Source organism: Serinus canaria, chromosome 3 (genome assembly GCF_022539315.1).
Source record: "Serinus canaria isolate serCan28SL12 chromosome 3, serCan2020, whole genome shotgun sequence".
NCBI lineage: Eukaryota > Metazoa > Chordata > Aves > Passeriformes > Fringillidae > Serinus > Serinus canaria.
Genome location: NC_066316.1, coordinates 50,456,096 through 50,480,337, shown reverse-complemented (window position 1 = coordinate 50,480,337; position 24,242 = coordinate 50,456,096). Strand labels below are relative to the sequence as shown.

Below are 24,242 nucleotides of genomic sequence, written 5' to 3'. Positions count from 1 at the left end.
CAAAGGACAGTTGCAATGTGACAGCTGCTAGACTCACTCAGTTTGCAAAATGGGAATGAAAACACCACTGTTTTAGTAAGGAGGCTTGGAACTAATATTATTTGGAGATTAATCTAAGGGGGAATGGTTTTCTTACCTGTTGTCATTTTTTTGTGCTTGCATTGAGATCCTGGTTTTGCTCTGACCTTTCATGCATGGAAGTATTTTATTCTGCAAGATGAAATGCTCAGTGCAGGATATGATGTAATGAATGCGAGTGCGAAGTTATTTTCTCATGCTGTAAGAAAAACTTTATTCTATATATAATGAAAACCTGGAAAAGCTACTTAAAGGCTAAGTACTGGGAGGATAGGATGGTACAGAGTAATCTTCAAAGTCTGATTTTCAGAAACATCCTTAAAATAAGAGTAGTACCTCATAAACAGTTTTTAACAGTATTTAACTTAATGAGACGTCTTGGGTTTTTTGGGTTTTGTCTGCTGCTAAGTATTTGCTTGAAAAATATTAAAATGAAGGGTACTTTGCAGTTTCCATGAGATGTGAACAACTCTTCTAAAACTAAACTGAATGCAATTTATGATTTTTGTTCATAGTGATTCCTGTCGTTTCAGAAGTTGGGGAACAGACTGGTGAGGTAGGTTACTCTGGCTCTCCAGCAGAAGCACCTCCAAGCAAGTCTCCATCAATGCCGTCCCTAAACCAGACCTGGCCAGAATTGAATCAGAGCAGTGAGGTCAGCACTTTTATCTAAGAGTTGTTTAACTGCCAGTCAATAAGTAAATTTTGTATGTGTCCATAATTTGTCATAAGTGAATTGCTGATCACAAATCATGAAACAGTTAGCAGGACAATAGACACAAGAAGGTTCTGTGTTAAAATGCAAAAGAAAAAAAAGTTTTCATTCTGGTTTTTCTATCTTATTGGGAAATAATATTTAAAATGTTATTAATGGTATTTAAGCTTTATATTAATCACAAAATTTATCTCACAATATGTTTTGGAAAAGCTGAGTTAACTCCTAATTTTTTCATTTAGGACATGTTTTTGGTTGGAGTTTTTTGTTACCTCTGAAGAACTTTTTGTAGCAGACACTTTGGCTAAACTACAGAATAAGTTTCTAACAGATCTGGACATTGAGACTTATTTCTGGAGGTGATTTTAGCCTGAAATATCACCAGTAAAATAGAGAGGTCATGACCCTCTTTCAGAAGCAAAGATTCAGAGTAGAATCTGAAGCCAGCCATTGGCTAAATTTATTTAAATCTTAAATTTTTACGTACTTCTGCTTCATCGTACTTAAGCATATATATTTGCTATATAAGCAGTCTTCTGCAGTAGAGCTGTATTTTGCCAAAATTTGAAAGTGAAGTTAGCAAGCAGTATTTTTTATATTTTTTTTCCCCCACAAATGTCCTTTGCTTAAAAGGCCTGTAAGGGATTGATTCCTAGATTTTTCTTGTTACTCGCTTTTAACATTTTTGCCTCTGACTTAGAAGAAACCAATGTTTTAAGGGCTACTTCTGATCCCCAAATGAGTTTCTGACTGTAGCCATACAAGAGATGATGTAGGCTTACTTTTCATTATGAGAGGGGAAAAAATAATGAAATCATTTTTGGAAAACTATTATTGATAATCTGGGACTCAATAAGAATTGAAAATTTGTTTTAACATGTAAGATAGTTCTGTCAGTAGCTGAGTATTGCCTTCTATTAAAAGAGTTTTTTGTGGTTCTTTTTCTTTCTTCGTTAGACTTCAAGTGAATAGAAAATTGATATTAAAAGATTTAGACAAACCAATGGAAAATCAGCATGAAGCAGAGAGTAAGCACATTTTTAGGATTAAAGTTAGGAGCAGAGGAAACTGCCTTCATTTCTCAGCAGGGAAGGATTTTATAAAGTCTGCTGTTCTTTGTAAAGGCAAATGATAGCCTCATAGTCACATCCTTACCAAATTAAAAATGTTGGAAATTATTTAGTGATTCCTATGTGTTCCATTTGACAGAGAGATTCAGACTGCTGGTAGGAAGCTATGTTTTAAGAGGGAGGTGGAGCAGGTTCATTCAGTTGTTGCTAAAGAGCTGTAAATGTCTGCATCTCTATTAAAATTTGCCCAGACACATTCCCTTGTGTTTTCAATAAAGATTTAATAAGCTAATCATTTGGTACCTGCATCATAATTGAACAGATTCCTTCAGTGTCTAATGCGACTCAAACCCATTGAATAGGGTAATTCCACTAGTGGAACAAAGTGAATTACAATTTTGTCAGCCACAATCTTGACTTATGAAACTGACTATCCATTCATATAAGATAAGGTGGCATTTTCTTTTTGAAAGTCTGCTATAGCTTAAGAGGTTTGTGAAAGTTCTCACAGTAGCTATACTACTGGATACTAACTATACTAAAATAAGAGTTGAACTAAATGTTTAGTTTTTTGTTCTAACCCAAAGGAATTTCTGATTTTTCAGATGTGTTGCTGTGCATGTTTCTTTCTTCTCGGCATTTTCTTTTCAGCATGAATCAGGTCAAAGTCCTCAAGGTTTTAATTCTATGAAAAAAATTTCTGGTATTGCTGCAGGCCCCAGTCTAATTGTTTCCTCTTTCAACCTCTTATAAGTGTCATCAACAAATGAATTGCTTGTAAAAGCTCTGCCTCTTCGTATTTTCTGTCATTCCAGGCAGTCTCATCCTGTTCATCTCAGAGCTGTTGGTTACTCTGTTCTTTCTAGCTCATAGTTGATTTATAGAATGCAGTTGCCAGGCCCATTTACTGGAGGCTCCCAAGTATAGACCAAGGCATCAGTTTAAAACTTCAGAATAAAGAGCAAAAATATGCCTAACTTTGGATATACTACATGCTTCACATTCTCATCTCTTCACTCATCACTTCTTTCTCACTTCACATGTCTTTTCCATCCAAGTCTCAAGGCTGAGCACTTAGTTTTTGAAGCTTAAAATAATAGAAAAACCTACTACAATTGTTTTGTTGAAAACTGTCGAGTGTCATGCAGCTGTCATACTAGCTTTAACACAGATAGGGAAATTTGCTTTTAATTTCACCTTGCTTCAAATATCTTGGTGTTCTATTCATAATGGTTCAGGTTGCTGTGAGTTTTAGTTTCTAGTAATTAACCTTTTGAAAGTAATTTAAAAACATTTTTGCACTTGGACAGGACAAATACTTCAGCTTTAGCTAGCATGATTTTTACCCTGTCAATGCTTTCAAATTTTGCAAAGTTTGAGATGCAGTCCAGTAGATTCTCAATATATTTAGCTCTCTGTTAACTGGGGAATTAGCAGTAGCTGGGTTCTGGTAGTATTTCAGGATGGAGCACAGCAGCATATTTCCTTCAGCAGGTGTTGGTGTTTGTCTGTGTCTAGCTAGGGTGCCCAAGGACAAGTAATAAAGGTACCTGTAGTTTGGCTTCAGAGCAGGGTGGTAAGAGAGATTAAGCATCCATCTGTAACAAATAATATTTTACCATTTATCTTAACTGTAACATGAGTGCTGTATGCCCTAAGGAATTTTTGGAACAATTAACACTATTTCTGAAATCAAGTGGTCTGTTTGCCAGTCTCACTAGTAACTGGGAAGCCACTGGCCAAATCAAGTTTAAAAAGGTGGTGGTAGACCTAAGATAAATATTAATATGTTTCATGAAAATGGGCAGCTGTGCAAATGCAAGAGGCCAAATCAGGAGAGAGGCTGGCAGAACTTGGCAGTTAAATTTCTAACTTAGCAAAAACTGGCTCACTAACAGGTTTGTGGAGCTCCAAACTACTTGCAATGCTGCCTCTTTACAAAGGGGTGGAGTGACATAGAGTTGAGCTGTTTAATACAGGGAGTGTTAAATAGGGACAGAGCAGCTGGGAATCCTTACTAAAAAGGTTTTGTTAGGTTCTGTCTATGAAGAGGGTAGTTTTGTGTTAAAAATAAATACAAACAAACAAAACCCTCAAACCAACAGAAAACCACAACAAAAACCAGAAAAATACCCCCCCCATATGTATAGAATTCCATAATGTTTGCCCTCATTTAAAGTTTGAAATACTTTAGGAGGAGATAAAGCTCTTTCTCTTCAAGAAGTTTTTCCACACATGACAGCAATTACAAGTTTAGTTAATATCTTTCTGAATTTCATTTCATCTGATTGTAAACAGTTATTTAGGAATTTCCTTAAGAAGTCATTTCTGAAATAACTGTGTTAGAATTGGTTCACATACAGGCTGTTCACCGAATATAGTTCAGTGTCGAGGAGAACACAAGATTAGGTTGGCTAACACCATATAGTTTGTCTTGTGTCTTCTGGGATCATTTAGATTGATTTACCTATAGAGATGGGACAAGAATATGACACAGAGAAGATTCTGAGTTGGAAAGAACCCACAAGGGTCATAGAGCCCAACACCCAAGTTGTTTCCACAGCTATAACAAACATAATTTTTATTGAATTTTCTGAGCACTAAAACTTTTGTGATTTTAATTTTTGAAACTTGTATTTGTAGTGTTTGAAACTTGCTTAATATTTATTTGTTATTTTACCAAAATGTAGCAGGCTTAGCATTCTTGTTGTGATTTTTTTTTTTTTTAATCAGGTTTCCAGATCGCAGACTAATTTTATGTACTTTGATGCTTTGTTGATCCAGTTGTGGCTATAACTTGACTCAGTTTGCACGAGGATTCTTGACAGCTGTGTATTGATACAGCATGCCCATATCTTACAAAATTGTTCAGAGATTGACTTATTTGCCTTTAGCAATCAACAGTATGTTTGGATTGAATTCTTTGCCTTGTCAGTGATTTAGACTTGTGGAAATGCTCTTTTACAGCGTAGAATCACTTCTTGGGGGTTGCACTGGCAAGCTAAAGCGGTGTGATTGGAGTACTCTGCTCAATGTTCATTTGTCTGGGATTTGTAAGAAAATCAGCATTTACTAAATAGATTTGAAACTTGGCAGCTACAAAGCTGAGGAACCTTTCTGTGGATTTTATGACTACAAATGCACACAATGTGTCTCTGATTTTTATCTCTAAATTGTATGAACGGCTTAACCAGTTCTTTTACTTGTATGATGTTCATTGGCAAGCGTGAACTCTGAAGGTACTTCTGGGTTGCCTGTGCACCTGTATCTTCATTATAATATGTGAATATAAAGATTAATATTGACAGATAACAAACTTGGTTCTACAACAATCTGATAAATAGAAATCCTTAATATATATATTAGTGTGCTTCCCAAATGAAGTACTCTCCTGTGCAAATATCGTTCTTTCCAGTGCAACCTCTGAACTACTATGCTAAATCTCCTCAGTGATCTTTTACTCTCATCTTTCTCATCATGCTGACTTCTCTCCTCTGTCTGTTCAGCAGTGGGAGACATTTAGCGAACGCTCTTCAAGCTCACAAACTCTGACCCAATTTGATTCTAACATTGCACCAGCTGATCCTGTAAGTCAATCACTTAGCTTGCTTGTTTGAAATTAATTTTATTAACACTGAATTTCCATTCATTGTATTTACCTGGTATGCATGAATCCATGGACTGCTTTTTGGGGAATGGTGGCAAATAACTTGTTTGCTTATTTTCAATTATCAATTTTCTAGTACTGCTCATGTTTAATCTCTGATTGCAAAGAATGCTTTTTCCTGTTGATTTTGACCTAATGCAACACTTCTGTCAAAATCTGTCATACACAAAGAATTTAAACATTATGTTTTTTTGAAAAAATGTGCAAGTTGATGCAAGGGCCACTCCCTGTGATAAACAAGTTCTGTTGTAGATTTTGTCTTTGGTGTTGTTTTGGGGTTTTTTTGAGTTGCAGAGCCTGATTTGCATAACAACAGTGCCAACTACTATGAAAAAAAGGGCTTTATTGGGTGTGGTATTTCATATTCCAAATGTTTTTACCTAGTTACTTATTAATAAGGCTTTTAGTATCTCTCCAGCTAAACCTGTGGTGTTCTAAGGCTTTACTCAGTGAGGAGTGCTCTGAAGGATTATGTAGTTAAATATCTTGCCATGTCTGGGAGCCAGAAATACACTACAGTGTTTCAAGTTCTGCTGGTTTTAAGCTTTAAACCATGTGACATTAAAGCAGTTCTGAAATGCATTAGAAATACAGTATTTAGCTGCTGCTTTCATCCTGCTTTTTTTACTGACTTAATTAGCACCAAGTGTCCATTTTAATTTAATTAATTACAGTGTTGGTGTCCATTTGATTGTGTAGCAATATAATAGGTGCACATAAAACACATTTAACGTGTTTTAGTATTAAACCTGTCACTTCTGGAAAGATAGAATACATAAATATGCATAGATTTTCAATACATCAGCACTCCAGTCTCAAAGTTAACACTGATGTTCATGTAGAAATAGTGTTTCCAGATGCTGAAAGCTAGAATTTAAAGTGCACTGTTCCCCATGCTCAGAATTAACCTTTAATAAACATTCAAAGCAAATGAAATTGTCCTATTTTAAGCAAAAACCAGCCCTCTTTCATCTGAGATGGTTTTTGTTTTAAATACACTGTATTTTTATGTTTTAAGGAGGTAAACATTATGTAAATTAGTTCATAATTGGTACTTGCTGTGTATAATTGCTTGACTATCACTGTCTTGTTTCTGCAATAAGACAGTAATTTATTTTCACACATAATTAGCAGATGACAGAAACCTAAGGTTTGAATTTTTTCATGTGCTGATAATCTAAAAAGTAGAGCAGTGATGGTATATGAAAAACTCTTATATAGAGTACACGTTTGTTTGTATGTATATAGAGAAATTCACTGTGAAAGCAAAATTTTTTTACGGCCGATCACATTCTTGAGTTCTTTTCTTGAAATGCTTGTAGTTTAGAAAAGAATGGTGAGCATCTTGGATACTTGCTAGGTAACAGACTTTGGGGTTAGAGTCTTTGTTTTCAATATTAAAATAAAAAAAAATGATGACAAATGATCAGTTAGCTGAAGGCAGATGTTGTGTTTTTAGCAGTTTCAGTAGTGATGCATAGGAATGATTTATGGAACAACTGGTTCCCCAGAGGAGAGAAATTCAGCTTTCTTGAGCAGTTGTTAATAACTATCTAAAGAGTAAATTCACAGACCAGATCTTTTTTAGTTGGAAAAATATCTGCTTTGGAGCTAAAACATAAGTGGAAAGAGTAAAACAGTGCATCTGTCCCTTAGTATGGGAGCACAGTATGCCTTTTGTAAGTCTAAGTTGGTAACATGTTGCTTTATGTAAAATAAGGTTAATGATGTAAATTAATGCATAAATTAATGCATTCTATAAAATCCATTTAACTGTTTGAGGCATGACTTCTGTACAGCTGCAAATTAGAGTACAGCAGAGGTCTGAAGCAGCAACAGTAAAAGTGATCTTTGCATGATAATCTCATTACAGAGGGAAGAAAAAACAGTATATTTTTAAGTGGTAACTATTCCTAAAAGCTTCCTGCAACAAAAATGTTTGAGCTGTGACTAGAAAGTGGTTTTGCTTGCAACAAGGGTAGTGAATGTAATTGAAATAGTTTCAGAAAATACCAGTGTAGATGTATTACACCTAGTGAAATTGATCTACTTGAGTAGTCAGAACAGGTTAAATTTCTGATACAAAGGTAGTTTTGAAACTTCTTGTTATTTCTAGGATAGACTATAATATAATCTGGGGGTCTTCTTGTGTGGTCATTGGCCCACCTATTCACATATTCTAAGTATGGATGACAGTAAAAAAACTCAAGACAGCCATGGCCCTATTTTTAGCCTGCTTCTGAGTTTTGGGATTATTTTTTTAAGCTGTCTGCAGTCAGTGTTCAAACTAAATGGAAAGGATTGTCTATAAAGTACTTCAAGCAGAGGCCCTTGTCTCAGTGACTAATGCCTAAGTGTAAGGCCAATGCCTGTCTAGAGGTGTATTCCATAGAGCTTATTATACTGGCATTTAGAAGATTTTTGCTATTTTAAAGACTCCTGAAAATGTCTGAAATTACTACAAAGTATTTATTTCACTGAGCATTACTCATACTGTTTAGAGAGGTCATTATTTTCTGAGGCATTATGAGTGAAGCTGAGGAGTCAAGGTTTAAAATTATTTTTTTTTTAAATTTAAGAAGTGCTCAAAGTACCAGATGTCTGATATACTAGAAATGGTGGAAAGCTGCTAAAATTCAGGTCTACTTGCAGTTATCTATAGAAACAAATTCTAGTGCCCTTTTAAGTAGCTAAGTTAACATTACAGAGACTACAGCTTAGAGAGCTTTGGTTTTCTGGGTATATTGAATTCCCTAGAACTGTGCAAATTAACTAAATCTATGAAATTTGGTTTAGAATTGATACTGCACATGCTGTTGAGACTGTTTTAAGAGTGATTTAAGCTAGGTTAACATAACTGTGATCTCTTCCACAGGACACTGCAATTGTACACCCAGTTCCTATAAGAATGACTCCAAGCAAAATCCACATGCAGGAAATGGAGCTTAAAAGAACTGGAAGTGGTAGGACATTTTCTCTTGCTAATTTGGGAAGTTTCATACTGTTAAAGTTGGTCTTACTTCCTTGAATTTACTTACTTTTCTCCTTCACCAAGGATGAATGAATCTGGAGTTATAATGAGCATCATTACTGAGTTAAGAATTGCTGTTCAGATAAGTGCCGAGCTTGAATTGGCCATTTGCTACAGTGAGGATTTTACCATCTCTAGCAGAATGTTTCTTGGAGAGTAGTTCAGCATCATTATAAAGATTGGATTTGAACCTGCTGGTGAATGTCTGGGTTTCCTTGTTAAATACTGAAGGAAACTGGAGATGGAGTTCATAACCTGCATTCATAAAGCTTGTTCTTCTGTGGTCAGAAATACTGTATTTATTATTTTGAAACTTGAAAGCATTTGAGAATATTGGCAGGCCTTTTTTTACTCTGGTCAATAATAAACAAGGTGGTTTGATAAATTTTCTTAAAGGAATGGGGGGGGTCTTAGTTTTCAGTTGTGTAGTTGTGTGCCAGTGTTTCCTAAAGTCATGGAACTCACAGAGAGTCTTCAGCATAGGAGAATAAATAGTATCGACAGCACACTTCTTTTAAAATTTCCTTGGCCTTGTAAACAGCTGAAAATTCACAGCTCTTAATGCTGAGAAATTGGTGTTTTACATTGCAATAGTGTTATTTCTGAGTTAAAATACACCAATTTTAGTCTTGAGTGCAGCACTTTAGATAATGGCAGAACACCAGTGTAAAGCTTTGGTGCCAGAAATAAAGGCTAGTTTGAATAAGTTCATTTATCTAGGTTTTTTTCCCCCTCTAGATCATGCTAACCCTACTAGTCCACTACTTGTGAAACCATCAGATCTCCCAGAAGAAAATAAAATTAGTTCATCTGTAAAATTTACATCTGGAAATACAGTTAGTAAGTATCAAAGTGCTCTCTGGTCTCATTTCTTACATTACACAAAATGTAGATCTGATATATCCCTCAGTGAATGAAAGCTGCCTGGATAGTGGCAGCTCTAAAAGGAGATAAACTTATCCTAAGAACAGAAACATTTCTGATATAAAGTATGTATTAGAAGTAATAATTAAGAAAGTTCTAGTGATGTCAGTGGAGTTGTTTTCCTACCCTATGTGCTCAAGAAAATTCATTTTTGTCAGCTCTTTTCCATCTTGCTGTTTTCTCTTTTAATCCTAGAATGAAAAGTTCCATGCAGATAAAGTGGAATTCTCTAAGTAGCATTTGATTGTTCTTCCTCAAAACCATGTACCATGTTTTCTAAAGAGAGAAAATGTGTTCCCACATTTCCAGGAAATTCTCATCTGGTTTAGCTACTAAGCAAATCCTACAGAGTTCTACAATCCATTTTTAATGCAGCTTTTCAACTGTTTATTTCCTTCTAACAGCCTTTTCAATTTCCAGTATCTTCTGTGCCCAAAGCCCAAAACACATTGCATTATGTTGATTTGATTAGTCCATTTGTCTATTATTGAGAGAGGTCCAAGACTATATGTTGCCTGAATGAATCTCTGGAGTCTTTCTGAGATTCTTTTTTGTTTGTTTTCTTCAAGTCAGGAGCCTTTCTTCAATAAAAATAAAGTTTCAAGAAGTCATTATTTTAAATCCTTTGCGTTATTAAGACCAGAAGTATTTTGATTGGTTTGTAATACAGGAGGAATTCAGAAAATACCATCTTGCAATATGTTTTGCTTTTCTCGTGAGCTCTGTTTTAGTGGCACTCTTTGTTCTGACCAGTGTCCTGACCATGTCTGAGTTTTACTTTTCAAGCAGAGTTCTGTTTTTACTAGAAGTTTTCTAATGCAAAAGAATGAGCAAACATTATCTTTTCATGTGGAACTACTGCTATATGCAGGATCTAAGTTCAAGAGCCTTTTGGTGCTCCCTTTTCCTTATCTGAGTGTAGCCTAATCTTTAATGGAGTGTTTTTCCCTGAGAGGAAGAACATAGTGAAATAAACCAAACCACATTGCAGTGTAAGATATAAGCACTCTGTAGTACCTGCAGTGTTAAGGAGAAAAGGTATAAAAAATGTAACAGGTAAGAATGTGCCTTGCTGATCAGGAGTCATCTCTGAAGGATTCTCATAGCTGTGGCCTGGACATATTCTTTGATGTGTCTTACTACTTTTGAATGCTTCAGTGTCCTAAGAGGTTAAAGTAATCCTTTGAGAGCAGGTAATTCAGAAAAATCTTGATGTTTTTGAGTAGAATTTTCCTCTTCACTGGTAACAAATCAACGGAGTCCTTTTGCTCCAGTGACTTCCACCTTAAACTTTGATTTACCTGGTGCTCTAGAATAATCCCTTGTGATAAATTATCCTGAGGTCAATTTTTCTATCTACATTCATTCCATTTAAATCTTGTGATTTTTGTGTGGCTCCTCATTTCTGGGGAAAAAGCCCTCAAGCTTTGCAGAGCTTCTAAGGGTAAGGGTGTCCTTGAGAATCTGTCTGTGATGCTTTAATAGCATGTTTCATTTCTGTAGGTTTCCTTAATCAAAAGCTGAAAGTTTTAGAAAAGATTTAGTCCAAAATAAGGTTGACCACCAGACTTGGAGGTACAGAAGTTACAGTAGTAGCAAAGCAACTGCATTAATCTGTGTTCTGTACATACCCTTTCCTTTTTCTGATTTCTGAGGTTTCTAAGTCCTTCAGCACTTCTAAAATCAGGCATGTTCTACCCCTTGTTTATTTTTTTCCTTGGATGTCCCTTACTCTTATTCACTAGATTGTTTAAGTGATGGAATGCCAAGTATTTAAAAAATACTGTTTGTAAAACTTAGGGTTTGTATTTTAAATACAGCATTACTGTCATTGTTTATTCTCAGTACATGCCACTAGTAGCTAACAACTGATAGTGTTGGGTGAGTGGAGTTGGCTTGTATTGCGTCCTTCAATTATTCAGACTTGAGGATTTTGAATCCTGACCAGATGATACCTTACAGGGAAGCAATACAAGTACATACACCTTTTTTGTATCAAAAGAAATTGGATATTTGAAATTACTGGTTACTTCTGTGTGTTAGGGTATGCTAATGATGCAAAGCAAATATGAAATTGTACTTTCTTTTCCCAGCAGATGGTTACAGCAGTTCGGACTCCTACACTTCAGATGCGGAGCAAATCGGAAATGCTGTAACGCGGCAACGGTCAGTAGAGTAGCAACTGAAAAAAAACAAGTAAAAGGTGTTTAAAGAAGCCTGTTCTCAGCTCCTGGTTGTTTGACAGCTAGCTTATAAAATGGTGGCAGAACAGATTCCTAACTTTACCACTCAGGAATCTGGAAACAGTCTGTTTTCTAATGCATTAACAATGTATGTTGTTTTCATTAGTGTGTAAAGTGAAAATTAAAAAAGGAAAGTTGTCTAAATATGTGTTTGAGATTGGCCAGTCAAGTGCTCCATGTGAAGCTCCACATTCAGTCAGAATCTTAATACTTACCCCTTAAAGGAATGTAAGCATGTGAGACCATGCTGTTACTTGAAACCAATTTTTTGTATTTTTAAAACTGCCTATTTAGGCATTATTGGAGAAGAACCTTATGATGCTATAGCCTAAAAGAAGAATTAAGCACACATTAGGAATACTATGGCAGTAACTCCATCTCTTGTAATAATGAACTTAAAAAGTGCAGCCGTAGGCCCAGTGTAAACTGAGGATTTGGAGAAAGCTGTGCAGGCACAAAATCAACAACTGCATCATTTCACATAAGAGAATGTGCTGTACTAGCTGGTGCTAGTTGTTCTCACTAAATCTGCCTGAATAGGATTAAAACCAGCTGCACCATTAACTATCTTACATTCAGTTTCAGAGGTAAGTTTCAAAACAAAAATAATTAGGGTGACTTCAATAGCAAAGATTTCCATTTGCCTGTCAGTACAGCAACTTGAAAGATTCTTTCCTGCATTGTTACTTAATGGAAAATGTGACTCTGTCATGCTTCTATGTATGTTTTTGCACTATCAACATGATGGTTTCAACGTGTTCTTTCACTCTTTGACCTCAGATGAGATTCTCTTGCTGAACTTGTGTAGATGAGTGAAGCTTTCTGATGAGTTCCCACATTATGGCACAGGGAGCTTCTGTCCTGACCTGGTAGTTGTGGCAGTATGCACACAGGAAAATTGTTGTCCCACTTACTCTTTTACTTCTTCCATTGGCTTCTACCAATTGCAATTTTGTATGGAGATGACATTGTACTTAATCCTACCATTAGTCAAGACTACTTTTTTAGTGTTTTCACATAGCAAAAACTGACAAGTGTCAGATAATGATACTTTGGAATTCTCCTTAAACCAATTTTAAACCCATTTTTAATTCTGCTTGTGTTTTTTTTTTATTGTACTAGCTAGAGGGATGACCCAAGGAGTCAGTATAATTAGATTTTAGTTTCATCAACTGGAGAGTTACACAGTATTACAGAAGCATTGCCATAGAGAATATATTCAAAAAATAAACTTTTCTGTTGGGATAACTCAGCTTTGTATCTGGACTTAAACATTCAGGAATTCCAAGTTTTGTGTGAACTGGGGTCCCCTTTACCTCTCCAAGTTTACATTTTACAATAGTTGGAGAAGAATGTTGCAGACATCAGTCATAGAAAAGATTTTATGCTGAGTTGAATAAAAAAGCAGCTGTATTCAGGCCAGTGAATCAATAAATCTGTCTTGTTCAAATTAGACAAGTTAGGAAGCTTCTGCAAACTGATTTTAAAAGAAAGTTGTACAAAAATTCTATCTACAATAAATCCCACTTAAATGGCACTTATTGCAGTAATTTATCCTTCTATCCTTTCTGCATGTGTTCTCCATGAATTTGCAGCAGATATCCACTAGATGGTGAACCTACCTAAGAATGAGTCAAAATTTCTGAAGATTCTGTCATGTGTATAGATTTGAAAAATTTCAGGCGGAGAATTAAATTGCTGTCTCATACACTGAGATCCTTCTTGAGCTTGATATACATGGAGGCAGGTCCAACAGAAACCCAATATTCTTTAATGAAATTGCACTTACCTCATTTAACATAAACAGGATGTTGACTACATCTTAAAAGTTAACCTGACTATCATCTGGATGGAATTAGCATATTTAGCATTCTCTGTTCCTGAGCTGTCATTGTTTGGGATATGCATCAAGCTGTTGGTTTCCCAAAGATAAATTGCATGTGATAATATAAGAATAATTTGAATAAATGATATTTAAGTAAATGGAAATACAAAAGCAGTTGTAAAATCAAAGAATACTGGAAGTTTAGAACTAATTTGGCAATTTTGAAAATCAATGGCAATCAGGGGTTTTTACCTCTGTCAAACTTGGTTTTTTAATTGCATGCTTTGAAGAACTTTGGATTTTTAGTTCTGTTGTAGCCACATAAAATCACTACAGAAGCTTATGTATTTTGCAGATCACATTCAGGAACATCTCCAGATAACACTGCACCACCACCACCCCCTCCAAGGCCTCATGCTTCTCATTCTCGGTCGTCATCTTTAGATATGAACAGATCCTTTTCAGTTACCCCAGGTAGATATGCTGTGTTCTGAATGTATATTATTTTCCAGCACATGTATTCCTGAAAGCAGACAATGCTTTTTTCTGTGAGGAATGATTTAGAATATTGGTTTTTAAAGCACCACTTCTGTATAAAAACAGTTGCAAATGTTGTCATCCTTACTGTATTTTGTGTATTAAAATTTATATTGCACTTTACTTAAGTAGCTAATTTAAAAGTCAATTCTGAATTCTGGCTTTGTAGTTTTTTGGATGAATGTGGGAAACAGTCAGGAAAGAATATTCTGGTTTGTATACCCACATCCAACCAATTGCATCTGCCAGTAAGTTTTCAAGGGGAGTGTTTTTGAATTGCATGTATTAAAGATGAGTATTTATATTTGACTTCAGAGGAAATTATTAAAGTCACTTCTGCTGCTCTGCTTAAGGACTTTTTTTGGACTTCTGACTTGTCAGTACTTTTAAATTCAGAAAATACTAAGAACTTGTATTGAGGGTAAAAAATCCCAAAGACTTAGATCCTAAAACCAGAAGAGTGTGACCATGTCTGTGACAAGATCCGTGTTCTGATTAATCCTGCTTTTGTCTGTTTGCCAGTTTGAAAGGCAGTGATGTTGCAATTATGAGCCCAAATATGACGAGTAGCAAATATGAGGCACAATGCAATATTTCTTCATGTTGACAGATAAGAAAATTTGATAGCACTGTCATGTACAAAGTAACAATCTTGGCCAAATGTGGTGCATCTTTTACAGGACAGCAACAGGCTGGAGTTGTTGCCTATCCGCCTGCAGTGCCTCCAAGACCACAGCCTTCACAGGTGATGTCACTACTGAAAAATCATATTCTAACTTGGTACATTATTTTTATGTAACTTGAGTTTTAATATATCTCTTGAATGAGTATCATTGCTTGATATATTTTTGAAAGCACCAGGATGTGAGTGATGGCCAAACCTAGACTTACAGCCAAATGTTAGTATTTCCTAAATAAAAAAATGCTTCTAGTGGAACTATGGGTAGGGATTAAGGTAGATATTGGGGAGGAATGAGTGGTTCTGGAGGTCTGAATTGTGGGAAAGAGAGAAAAGTTATCCTTTCACACTTCATTGTCTATTCCTGCATAGTGCATAGGCTGTAATAAAGACTGCGAGAGCCATTTTCCAAAGTTTTGCAAAATAAAGGTTTATCTTCCATTTGTCTGGCACAGGGTAGACCTTTATGTAATATGCCTGCCCCTAAAAGGAGGGATTCCACTTCTTCACTTGTCACAGACTTGGTGATCTTTGCAGTTGCAGTCTAAATTATATCAGCTGATTTGGTAGAAAGCAAATCTTGAAAAGGTTTTTTCTTTGTCTTAGCCAGCTGAATCCTTCAACTGCTGTGCAGATCTGACATGGGACAGATAAAATGGCTTTTCAGTTGTTTCTTACCAGCAGCTACTTGTTAGCATCTGAGTTACCAGCAATTGAAATCAGTCAGTGATTCAGAAATCATTTACAAGGATTCAGAAATTATCTGAAGGGATGAAGGGAGTGTACAAGAACAGACATGTTCCACAACATAAGCACTATGAAACTAGACTAAAAGTCTGTATCAAGCCCCCAGAGGCCAAATGGCTCTGTCACAGCAGAAACATCTATTGTTGAATGAGTCTAGCTAGTCCTAGATCACATCTCTCTTTGGTCTTATTTCCTGGATAATAGCATATCTGAACTTCCTTTCTCTTAAGTATTTCTTCATGCATATCTTGCCTGAGATGCATGTTGTCCTACTGGTAGTACATAAATTTTTGCCCCCTAAAAAGGCAAATAATCCTTAATATTCTGTCCCTAAATATTTTTGTTGTTTTATTGCAGGGCACAGGTCCTCATGTGCATCGCTCAGTGGATGCTGATGGCCTAATAGCTCATAGCAGTACCTCACCTCAACAAATACCAGAACAGCCAAATTTTGCAGACTTCAGCCAGTTTGAGGCATTTGCTGTTTCAGGTGTAAACAAAGAGGAAGAAGATGAAATTGAAACGCACTCAGAAGCCTTGCAGGTGGGTAGAAAGGAAGATCTGATTGATTGCTTTAATACCACCAACAATTACGAGACTCTGTTAAAACCTGTTTCTGCTGTTCTCTGTCAGTGGTGTGTTGTTTGTTGGGTTTTTTGTTCTGTTTTGGTTTTTTATGATGTCTCAATCCATTGCTAGGAAGCAATTACATTGCACACACTGCTACACTTATTTAGTAATTGCCAAACACGTAGGCAGGAATTGCCAAATTCCTGCCAAATTTGGCAGTAATTGCTAAATTCCTAGAAGGAATTCTTTTCGTCTCAGCTCTTGATTGTAATTTAAAAGATTTTTTTGCTTATTAGTATGCATGGGCACAAACATAATTGTGTTGGTAATACACATAATTTGAGCTTAGCATAGGTAAAACCTTTCTTCTGCTCATTCTTGCCAGTCTTCCAAATGACTTGCTGGTAATTTTTAAATAATGTCTTAAAAAAGACATGCCTTAATGAAGGAGATGACTGTCATACTGCCATGTATTGTAAACATCTGCTAAAATTCCATTCATTTGCTTTTCTTCAAAGTCATTGGACAAACAGCTAAAGTGAATAGAGATCTGGCATCCTTCTATCATTAAAGATGTTTACAAAAACTTGTTTCCTACTACAGACATAGGACATGAAAGTTTGGAAGCATTAGTATTAATGTCATTGCTAGCTGCTATTGCAAAAACTACTACATGTTCTCCTTTGATAATTTGTAGCTTTTATGCAGATTGTAAGTTCTCTGGGATGCTTCTGCATCCTCTCTTGCAGAAGTCCCTGTGGTGTTTTAAAGCTCTCCCAGCTGTCAGCAGCGTGATCTTGCTTCACTTGTTCAGGAAGGTCAGTGACATAGCCCCATTTGAGCACTCTCCAAGTACCTCATTGCAAAACCAGCTATGCTAGCTTAAGCTGCCACTGCAAACTGCTTAAGTTAAGCTTGCTGATTGTTTTGCATTGAGGTGGATGTGGAACAGTCACATTGTGTTCCATTGGAGGGATTAACCTTTGGCAGTGACAAATAGATAATAGTGGCACTGTAATAGCAGAAACAGCTATAGCAGTTTGTGATCAGGCCACAGCCTCTTTTGTGCCTCATGACATCGGGCTTGTGTTTCTGAATGAGAATTGAACTAGAATTTTAGCTGTTAACTGTATTCATGTATCAGAACACAGCATACTTGTTTTTATTCCAACTGTTGCCAAATGAAGTATATGTTAAGAAGTAGATCTCTAAATACAGTTTCTATCCTTTAGGTTGAAAAGCCCTCTGATTCTGCAAGTTCTCTTAGAGTTGCCAAAGCAGATGGAAGAGCTGAAGACAAAGCACCTGCAAATGTCCCCAGTAGTGCGGTATGCAAAGTACCAAACAAAGCACAGTTTTCTGATATATATTAAATTAAATGTTTGTTTTGATTTGCAACAGCAGCTTTATATATGTCCACTTGAACCCAGTTTTCTAAGCCCAATAGGTGCTTCAAATAGGCATGTGTGTGGTGAATTTTTGCAGCGGATGATGATGATTAGATTTATTCTTGAGACAGCAGAAAAGATACTTGTAACTTTTCAAATTTTTGAAACAGATCAAAATGTTTAGTGCAGAACTTGATTAACAGTAGCTTTTTATTTGATTACAGACATATAATTACTGGGGGGAAAGTGTGCTCTGCGTTGCTGTGTATTTACAGTACTCAGTTGTACTGTTCTGTTTCTGCTTGCACACTTCTTTGTCAGTGTGAAGCAATTTACTAGCATTTTACCATCTGGTAGGATTTAGTAGTTTAGGTTTTTTCCAGACCAAATGAGAATGCAACTAGATGTCCATCAGAAAATACTTGATGGGTTGTAAATTCAATTACCTCAGCAACTGAATATGAAACTCAAGCTACCAGGTTATAATCTAAATAAAATGTAGTTTCAGAGAATTAATAGGCTGTGTTTTCTTCTTCAGGGTAAAGGCACTACCCCACTTGCTCCACCACCGAAGCCTATTCGTAGAAGATTAAAATCAGAAGATGAGCTAAGACCTGAAGCTGAGGAACATACACAGAAAACAGGTGTCATAGCTGCTGTTCTTGCTTCACAGCCATCTATTCCTAGGTAACCCAAGAAGTATATAAATACATCTGTTACTGGAAAGTTTACATTTAAACAGCATACACACTTTCTGTTCCAGGAGTTGCAAACAATTTCAGTGTGTTTAATTTAGATTATTTCAATGATTTAAGGAGTTTTTGGTTTTTAAAGATGGTCATCCCAAAGCTGCTACTACTGGGAGACTTTTAAGAGATTTTGAATTTTGGAGTGTGAACTCTTTTTAACTTCTGCAAGTATGTTGGAAATAAGTGGTGGAAGTTTTAAGATGTAGCGTTTAATTTTAAATGGTTGCTATGAACAGTCCAAAATGTGCAGTTTGTGTGTCCTAGCATGAAAAGAGTCTATTGCAGTAGTCACTTGGAGGTAATGAATGTGGTTTGCTGTGTTGGGCCTTCAGAAAGTTGATAATGACAAGTTTTTAAAATGCGCTGTGTGCTCTTTGATTGAAAGCAACTCTGTGTGCATATATAAAACATATCTGTGTTTCCATGCAAACAAACGTGGTTAACCAAGCCAGACAGAAGCGGGAACGTGTAACAGTATAACAAGTAAAAGAATTTTGAAAAGAGGATTCCGCTCACTTAAAGAAGGGGGACTATAAGTGAGATCTTCAGCTAAGTGGCAAAATTACTTATTACAGTACTTCTGATACCTTCTCAGATCAGTGGGGAAAGACAAGAAGGCAATTCAGGCATCAATCAGACGTAACAAGGAAACCAACACTGTTTTGGCCAGATTGAACAGTGAACTACAGCAGCAGCTAAAGGTAATTCCTTAGTCTTTGTCTGTGTAAGAGAAGAGCTTCCGAGAGCTAGATGGTAGTGATGCACAGTAACAGGCATCTCTGCAATCCACTGATAAATGATACTGATATGAAATATTTAGCTATTTTTGTAGATCATAAAATATACCTATTTGTGACAAGCTTTGTGGAATTACAAATCACACTTTTGCTGCTACAACATATATTTTGCAATGTATTGATTTGCTTTTAGCTACACTAAAATTTTACCTCACGTTATCAATACTAGGTTACCTATTGTCATCATCACGACTTTGAAAGTAGTACTGAGAAGAGCAGCTGAAGTGGTTTGTGTTCTTCTGAAGGAAAAAGCAAGCCTTAAAGTTTTTATAAAATTATAAATTATAAATATTTTTAAACTAATACAATAATCTGAAATACAAAACTTGCTGTTTAATAATTAGCACAACAATAGTAATTTGTTTATCTAGGTCAGCTATCATTGTTTTGGAGCTATCTATAGGGATCAGCTTAATGTCTTTCGCCTGCCATCTTTCTTACCTAAGATACCTAATTTTAACTATGGAGATAATTTTTAAAATTATCTTAAATGAAAACATGAATTAATAAGATACTGTCTTGAATGGAAGTTTGGTGATTTTAAAAACTTAAGCCTGAATTTCACTTGTTACTGTTCATGAGAGTCAATGTACACAAAAGTCACATAGGAGGAAAAACTGGGGACAAAAACTGTGAGTTTTCCAAAACTCTTAATTCAGGTGAGAGCTTACCCCCTTAACATTTTAGACTTCATTTGCAAATATTATAATTGGGTTTGGATCTGGTTGCAAATTCGGGTTTGGGTGATTTGAAAGAAAGGAAAAAATACTTGGCATCACCTTGAAGCAAAGTACATTACTTTCCAATGATAAGTAATTACCAGCCAGGCCATCTTCTATTCAGTGTCTAGCAGGAGTTACCAAGAGTCTAGAATATAAATTAGTTTTCAAACTGAAGCAGATTTTAATTGCATGAGGAAATTTTCAGTACTTGTTCTCTGTGGACTGTCAGTAGCAAATCCTTCTTTTGTAGGATGTTCTTGAAGAGAGAATCTCCCTGGAAGTCCAACTGGAACAACTTCGACCCTTCTCTCACCTCTAAGCCTACTGCCGTTAACTGTGAATTTACTAATTTTGAAAGGGGTATTGGTTTTAAGGCCTATTTAAATATCCATGCATCTAGCTCAATGCACTCTATTCTACATTAAATGTTGTGGTTCTGTTTTGTCAATTTGTTCACTTTTGTATTTTAAATATTTTAATTTCAGTACAGAGAGAAAAAAAAACAAACAAACTACTTTTTCCTTGAATGTGACACTGCCTCTCACATCTTTCTCTGTGGGCATCCGTGATCTTTGTTGGACTCGAGTTTGCAGAGTTTATCACCAAAATTGCCAACTGGAATTTTTTTGTAGGTTTTTTTTTTTCCTGTTGAAACATCTTTGCAGAAGAGGGTTGCTAATCAGTTGATTTTAACCTTTAAGCACATAAACTCTTCATTCACTATGGCATTTATTTTATTGTGCCAGAAAAGAGAGAAACTACTAATCTGTCATCAGCCAATGTTACTTCCCAAGCTGCCTTTCACAATTGGAAATTGTTCACGATTCTAGAAAGCCTGCCTCCTTGCAATTCCCCAGCTTACTCAGGTTGGAAGAGTTCTTGCAGGCTGTTTGCCATATCAACTGGATTGGATTTTGTGATTTTTGTTGCATACATTACAGAGTATGTAACCACAGATTGCCAGGTGTTCACATTTTACCAATTCATGATCCTGATTCAGCCACATGCGTAGAAGCATTTATGGCACAATTGATAGTCTGTCAAACAGGTCTTTTTTAGTTCTCCCTTTCGTGAAAAGAGTTGGGTGTAGGTCCCAAACATTAATTGCACATTATCTAAGCACCACCTGTAATTGCATGTCTCACACATTACCTTTTAATATTAGCAGATCACATCCACCAGTCTTCATTATAACAAATTGTATTGTCAAGTAATGTGTCAATGCCTCTATAAACTTTTAATTCCCAGCAAAAAGAAATATTAAACAAAAAATGAACAGTTTTGCTTCTTAGGAATTCTGGGGTACCTTCTGTCATCTTGTTTCCAGGCCTTACTTCTCTGGCATATAGACAGGCTTCACTATTAACAGAGTTCCTCGAGTGTATCTTGCTCTTCAGGTTGATGTACTGTATTAGGATTTGTTGTATATTGTACGATACACACATTTTGATCTCATATGTAAATTTGCATTAATTGCTGACTAACAGCAGATATTCTATTTAATGGCTTCTTCTGGCTGTGGGATCATAGATGTTTAACTGCATGGATGTATCTCTGCAGAATCAGAACTAGCAATTGTGTGATTTTTACACCAATAAAACAGCACAATATTTTAATTTTGTTGATTCATCTTTACCTGGGAATTGAAACTCATTCAAATAAGGGGGAGGGTTTTATTACAGGTCTGCAGGTAATTTCTTGTAATTTTGTGGCATGTACAAGAAGTGATTGATTGTAATCTTTTGGCCATTTTCCTCCTTCATTTTTAGCTGTTGATCAGAAGTGATTCTCTTGGTAATCTGTGGCTATACTCCTTTTGTATCCTCCTGTAAGCAAATTTAATACTAATGTAATTTCTAAGAAGTGAATGTTAGTATTGACTTGGGTCAAATATATTTATAGTTCTTTAGGCTTAATATCAGGTTTGATTTCCTCGAAAATTCCTTTAAAAATTAAAAGATAAATCATCATCTGTTAGCAGTCCATAACATCACTGTCTCACTTCTGTGCATAAATGAAATTCTCTTAACATCTGCTTCCCTTCCAAAAGGATAGGTCAAGTCAGATTTACCACTGGTTATGCTGTTACGGTGAAAAATAAGTATTTCTCTTTTTGGTTATCATGAACAGACTGAATAATTATGGTGAATTTTTACTACTATAACTTTTTCAAATGTCATGGAAGTGTTGCAGATGGTTTATGTATATAATCTAAAGCAAAATTCTCTGGTATGAAAGGATGTCATAGTTGCATGAAATGTAATTTCGGTTTGCATGTAAAGGGATTAAGAAATGGTAGCTAAATGGTCACAAAGGTGATATATAAATATTATTTAAAGTGCAAGGCTTTGACTTAAGAAAACTATATATGAATAGGGAAATGTGAAGAAAAATCCAGCAAAACAAATTACCCCCCACCAAAGTAAAGTAAAACTTTAAAGTTGATGGACTGATCACTTGTGTTATAACTGACAAGTAGGAGGAACAGAGTGGGAAAAAGTTTTTCCCTTTTTTAAAAGTTGGAAGAGGAGTCACTGCAGTTAAAGAATGTTGATCTTCTGAACCAACTGTATCTTGTCCATAGTTTATTTTAAAGTTTAAAATACATTTTTAAAATAGCACTATTTTCATATTAATATTTAAGTATTAAGCCTGTGTATAGCAACAGGATTCTTAAATCAGAATTTAACATTTTAAGCTTAAATGTAAAAAGCCTTTTACATTCAAATGTTACATGTACATATGAATTTCTCTAACATCCATATCTTCCTAAGAGAATGACAAGTTAGTGTCTCAAGTGAAGACCTTTGGCAATCTGAACCTTTTTGTGTCTTGCCAACAAGTCTATTTTTAAGAATTTTTGTGGATTACTTTTAATGCATCATTCTGTACATTTTAAACCAGTTTTTCATGATCAGAAGACCTAACTGAAAAACTACTTAATGTCTTAAGAACATCACTGCCAATGATGTTCAGAAGTTACCTCATTTAGTAATGTAACCCAACTTTAATCCCTTATAAAATTATCTCCTTGTCTTTCCCATTTCTTTGATCTTGATCCAGCTACTTGATGCATTCTTTTGTATGAACTTAGATTGTAAGCTCTTTGGGGCAAGGAATTATGTACAGTACAAAAGAGGTGCTCTCTCTATTGCAAGTATAAACGTAGACTACTAAATAGTATGGAGTGTGATTCATGTTCCCAGCTGGGATGGATGGACAGCAGCAGGCCTTTCTGAAACACCTGGGGAATGTTTTTCTCTGGACTTTGTCATTGGAAGAGTGTCTCTTCTCATTTGTGCTTCTTTTGTGTCTCCTAACAATGTGCCTCTTTCTTCATTCCACCTGCTTTGGAGTTGCTTTTTTCTCTGTTCATTGCCTATCTTAGGACTGCAGAGAAGATTTCCAAAATGCAAAGGTAAAAAGCTGAAAAGCTTCTTTGTTTTGAGCAGTATTCTAAGTCTATCCAATGTAAGCGAGTATTTCCAAATTTTTTTGTACTTCACATGCACCTCATTTTCCTTGCAATTGTGATGAACTAGATGATCTCATATTACTGAAAATGTCTTATGTGGGAAAAACAAAGTTGAGGTTATAAAAACTTCAAACTAAAGAAAATAAATTTGCAGCATTATTTCTTGTGTGACATGTCTCTGTCCCTTATGGATGGGGTGTGCTGTGTTTCTCTACATTTAGGGCAGAGTTGAGAATTACTCTTCTGGTTTCAGCTGTGCAGTTTGTCTCTAAATGTCACTTTATGGGTGGCTTAGCCTTAATCACTTTTTCCTAAAATGGTAAAAAATAGTAAATTGTTGTCTCCTGACTCCAGCTCATTCTAGTCTTAGTTTCTGTGGAATCTAGTTTCATGAAATTGTAATGTGTTGCAAAAGCACATTACTTCTAAGTGAGTGATAACAATGCAGCTCTTACTCTTTGGGGAAGATGAAAAAATAACTTGTTTATTTTGAATATATTTGCATGCTTATGCAGCATGCTTGTCTTGCCATGTATATTGATGTACCAATCTTTCATCATACAGGTGTCTAGAGGAAAACCAAGGATTTTATTATCTAATAACAAAAAGAAGTTAAATGCTATGTTCTCTTAATAGTCTTAACAACAAACTAGGGATTGTACAGGAAAGATGTCAATAATGACTACATACCAATAACCATATGAGACAATATAGGGTTGTCTTAATAGTTCACAAGCAAAATATAAACTTCACAGGAGTCTTTGAATTAATTGCTTTTTTTGGGGGACATGGAGGGGGGAAGTTGAATACTGTGTAATTTCCTTTCAGTAATATTTCTTTGAATTGGAAAAGTGGATCTTAAAGGTGCAGTTTCTGTTTTAAAGATAGATTGTACATGATTTGTACATAAAGCATATACTGATTGTACACTAGTTGTACCTGGTTGTACACTGTTAGTGTGTTTCAAAGTGATTTCACAGTATTTTTTTCCAACCTACTGGTCTATAGTTATTCAATGTTTTGCA

General features: G+C 35.6%; 1 protein-coding gene across 11 annotated transcripts in view; it reads left to right on the top strand.

The window, feature by feature from the left end:
• REPS1 (RALBP1 associated Eps domain containing 1) overlaps positions 1 to 23,376 on the top strand; it is a 63,860-nt gene extending 40,484 nt beyond the window's left edge. Inside the window, exons 9-20 of one of the 11 annotated variants that reach the window (XM_030236298.2) lie at positions 594 to 733; positions 5,370 to 5,450; positions 8,406 to 8,493; positions 9,300 to 9,401; positions 11,579 to 11,651; positions 13,909 to 14,027; positions 14,771 to 14,835; positions 15,874 to 16,059; positions 17,319 to 17,414; positions 18,013 to 18,118; positions 18,819 to 18,924; positions 19,993 to 23,376. In XM_030236298.2, coding sequence (XP_030092158.1) covers positions 594 to 733; positions 5,370 to 5,450; positions 8,406 to 8,493; positions 9,300 to 9,401; positions 11,579 to 11,651; positions 13,909 to 14,027; positions 14,771 to 14,835; positions 15,874 to 16,059; positions 17,319 to 17,414; positions 18,013 to 18,118; positions 18,819 to 18,898 — 1,136 coding nt within the window. In that variant the 3' untranslated portion in view covers positions 18,899 to 18,924; positions 19,993 to 23,376. Of the gene's footprint in view, positions 1 to 593; positions 734 to 5,369; positions 5,451 to 8,405; positions 8,494 to 9,299; positions 9,402 to 11,578; positions 11,652 to 13,908; positions 14,028 to 14,770; positions 14,836 to 15,873; positions 16,060 to 17,318; positions 17,415 to 18,012; positions 18,162 to 18,818; positions 18,925 to 19,992 lie in introns of all 11 variants that reach the window. The other 10 variants (XM_030236293.2, XM_030236292.2, XM_009092801.4 and 7 more) reach the window with 10 other exon arrangements.
• The last annotated feature ends 866 nt before the right edge of the window (positions 23,377 to 24,242 follow it).